Source organism: Chaetura pelagica, unplaced genomic scaffold, assembly GCF_000747805.2.
Source record: "Chaetura pelagica isolate M959 unplaced genomic scaffold, ChaPel_1.0 scaffold794, whole genome shotgun sequence".
NCBI classification, from domain to species: Eukaryota; Metazoa; Chordata; class Aves; order Apodiformes; family Apodidae; genus Chaetura; species Chaetura pelagica.
The window spans coordinates 98,401-101,114 of NW_009953058.1; the positions used below are offsets into that span (position 1 = coordinate 98,401).

At 67.5% G+C, this 2,714-nt stretch overlaps 1 protein-coding gene across 1 annotated transcript in view; it reads left to right on the plus strand.

The window, feature by feature from the left end:
* The window catches only part of KIF18B (kinesin family member 18B), an 11,893-nt gene that overhangs the window by 5,741 nt on the left and 3,438 nt on the right, over positions 1–2,714 (plus strand). The window contains exons 3-5 of the mRNA XM_009996661.1: positions 1,533–1,690; positions 2,114–2,218; positions 2,486–2,596. Coding sequence (XP_009994963.1) covers positions 1,533–1,690; positions 2,114–2,218; positions 2,486–2,596 — 374 coding nt within the window. The remainder of the gene's footprint in view (positions 1–1,532; positions 1,691–2,113; positions 2,219–2,485; positions 2,597–2,714) is intronic.

A 2,714-nucleotide genomic window follows, 5' to 3' on the forward strand; every position in this document is an offset into this window, starting at 1 on the left:
GACAACTGCTCCGGTGAGACCCTCCAACGCCTTCGCTCCCTGGGCAGCTCCGGGCCCCTCTGCTCCCGGCCCGGCCGGGCTCCCGGGAGCCCTGGGGGGCTTTTGGAAGCCCCGGGCAGTTGGGCGGGGGGGGCAGCTCAGCGAGACAGGGACGTGTGGCCTTTCCTGTGGTGGCACCGAGCGCTGGGGGTTGGGCTGGGGATGATCCTGGGCTGGGAACGGTGTCTCCTCTGGGCACAGGAGGGAGGGGAAGCAACAGCTGAAGCGTTTTTCTAGCACCAGGGGCTGGTTTGGGTTGGAGGGACCCGAAAGCTCCTCCAGTGCCAGCCCCTGCACGGGCAGGGACACCTCCCAGCAGAGCTCCCAGCCCCATCCCAGCTGCCTTGGGCACTCGCAGGGATGGGGCAGCCACAGCTTCTCTGGGCAAGCTGGGCCAGGGTGTCAGCAGCCTCGGGGTCCGACCTTTCTCCCTGGTGTCCCCTCTGGCCCTGGTCCTGGTCCCTGGAGGAGATCATCTCCTCTCGGCTGCCTTTCCCACAAGAGCCTGGCCTGGATGATCTCTCCAGCTCCCTCCAGCCAGGGGTGCTTGCTGCAAGAGGGTGAGAGCTTGGGGGGGGAAAGGAGAGGGGCTGCAAGGTCTGGGAGCCAAGGTGTGTGGTTCTGTGCTGCTGGGAGTGCTGAGGGGCTGGGCACGGCAGGAGGTGGGATGGAGGGGCTGGAATGTGGGGGCAAAAGCCCTTCTGGGGAGGGGCGGGGAAGGGGCTGCTGGGCTTGTTGAAGGGCAGGGTCAGGGGGGACTTGAGCAGCAAGTGGGTGATGGTTTGTGGAGTGGTTCTGGCTGTGCTGGAGGAGAGAGGCTGGGAGGAGGCACGGGCAGGGACACCTCCCAGCAGAGCTCCCAGCCCCATCCCAGCTGCCTTGGGCACTCGCAGGGATGGGGCAGCCACAGCTTCTCTGGGCAAGCTGGGCCAGGGTGTCAGCAGCCTCGGGGTCCAACCTTTCTCCCTGGTGTCCCCTCTGGCCCTGGTCCCTGGAGGAGATCATCTCCTCTCGGCTGCCTTTCCCACAAGAGCCTGGCCTGGATGATCTCTCCAGCTCCCTCCAGCCAGGGGTGCTTGCAAGAGGGTGTTGAGAGCTTGGGGGGGGAAAGGAGAGGGGCTGCAAGGTCTGGGAGCCAAGGTGTGTGGTTCTGTGCTGCTGGGAGTGCTGAGGGGCTGGGCACGGCAGGAGGTGGGATGGAGGGGCTGGAATGTGGGGGCAAAAGCCCTTCTGGGGAGGGGCGGGGAAGGGGCTGCTGGGCTTGTTGAAGGGCAGGGTCAGGGGGGACTTGAGCAGCAAGTGGGTGATGGTTTGTGGAGTGGTTCTGGCTGTGCTGGAGGAGAGAGGCTGGAATGAGGGGCCGTGTCAGTGCAGGCAGCAGGGGGGCAAGGAGCTGTGCCCCGTCTCCCCCAGGCTGGCAGTGCCCCCAGCACAGGGGCTGCTGCTCCCCTTCCTGGAGGGTTGGTTGACCCAGCCCCCCTCTCCCCTCCCAGTGTTTGCCTACGGCGCCACAGGAGCAGGGAAAACCTACACCATGCTGGGCTCGGAGCAGAGCCCCGGCATCATGTACCTCAGCGTGGTGGAGCTCTACAAGAGGCTGGAGGCCAGGAAGGGGGAGAAGAGCTGCCAGGTCCTGGTCTCCTACCAGGAGGTAACGCTGCAGCCCAGCCCTGTCCCCCCCTGGCTCTGGGCCACTGTCCCCGAGCTCTGGAGCTGCTGCAGCCCCTGTGGTGCCCCCCTGGGGGTCCCTGCTGTGCTGCCAGCTCTGCCTGGTGTGCCCAGCCCAGCCAGAGCCCGGCTGCAGGCAGGCCCAGCCACCCAGCTGGGGGTTCCTGCCACCTGGAGCCAGGGAAGTTCCTCTTCCTCACCATGGCCCGTGGGGCAGTGGGGGTGGGACAGTGTCCTGCTGCTGAAGCCCCCCGTGCTGTCCCCTGCGTGCAGAGCCCCGGCAGCTGCTCCCGGGGCCCTGGGCTTGGGGGACACCAGGTTGTGTGTGACCCTGGGGTGCAAAGCTCCTCTCCCTGCCGAGTGCCGGGGAGCCCAAGCTCAGCCTCACCTGGAGTTCCTGCTCCAGGTCTACAACGAAGAGATCCATGACCTGCTGGAGCCCAAGGGCCCTCTGGCCATCCGGGAGGACCCTGAGAAAGGAGTGGTGGTTCAGGGTCTCTCCCTCCACCAGGTGGGTCTAAAAAGGGGCACGAGGGCTGGGCAAGGCTGTGCCTGCAGCAGTCCTGAGAGCAGGAGCTGGGGGGCACGGGGGGGATGAAGGCAGCCCCTTCCATGGCTCCCCAGCAGGAAGGTGCCATCTGGGGGCTCCTGCCTGGCACCAAGGCCTCCCCGAGCTGTGGGTGCCCCCAGCAGAGCTGCAGTGGCTGCTCAGGGTGGGGCTGTCCCGGGGCTGCCCAGGGGCTGTGCTGGTCCCAGCCCCCTCTGCTCCTTCCCCCAGCCCAGCTCGGCAGAGCAGCTCCTGGAGATGTTGGCCAGGGGCAACAAGAACCGGACCCAGCATCCCACCGATGCCAACGCCACCTCCTCCCGCTCCCACGCCATCTTCCAGGTGAGGGCTGGTGCTCGGGGTGTCCTAGGGCTGGCGAGGGGCTCCTGCTGGGGCTCCCGGGCTTCCTGCCGTGCCCAGGGAAGGTGCCAGGGGGGGTGGGGCCGCCGCGGGGGCGGGG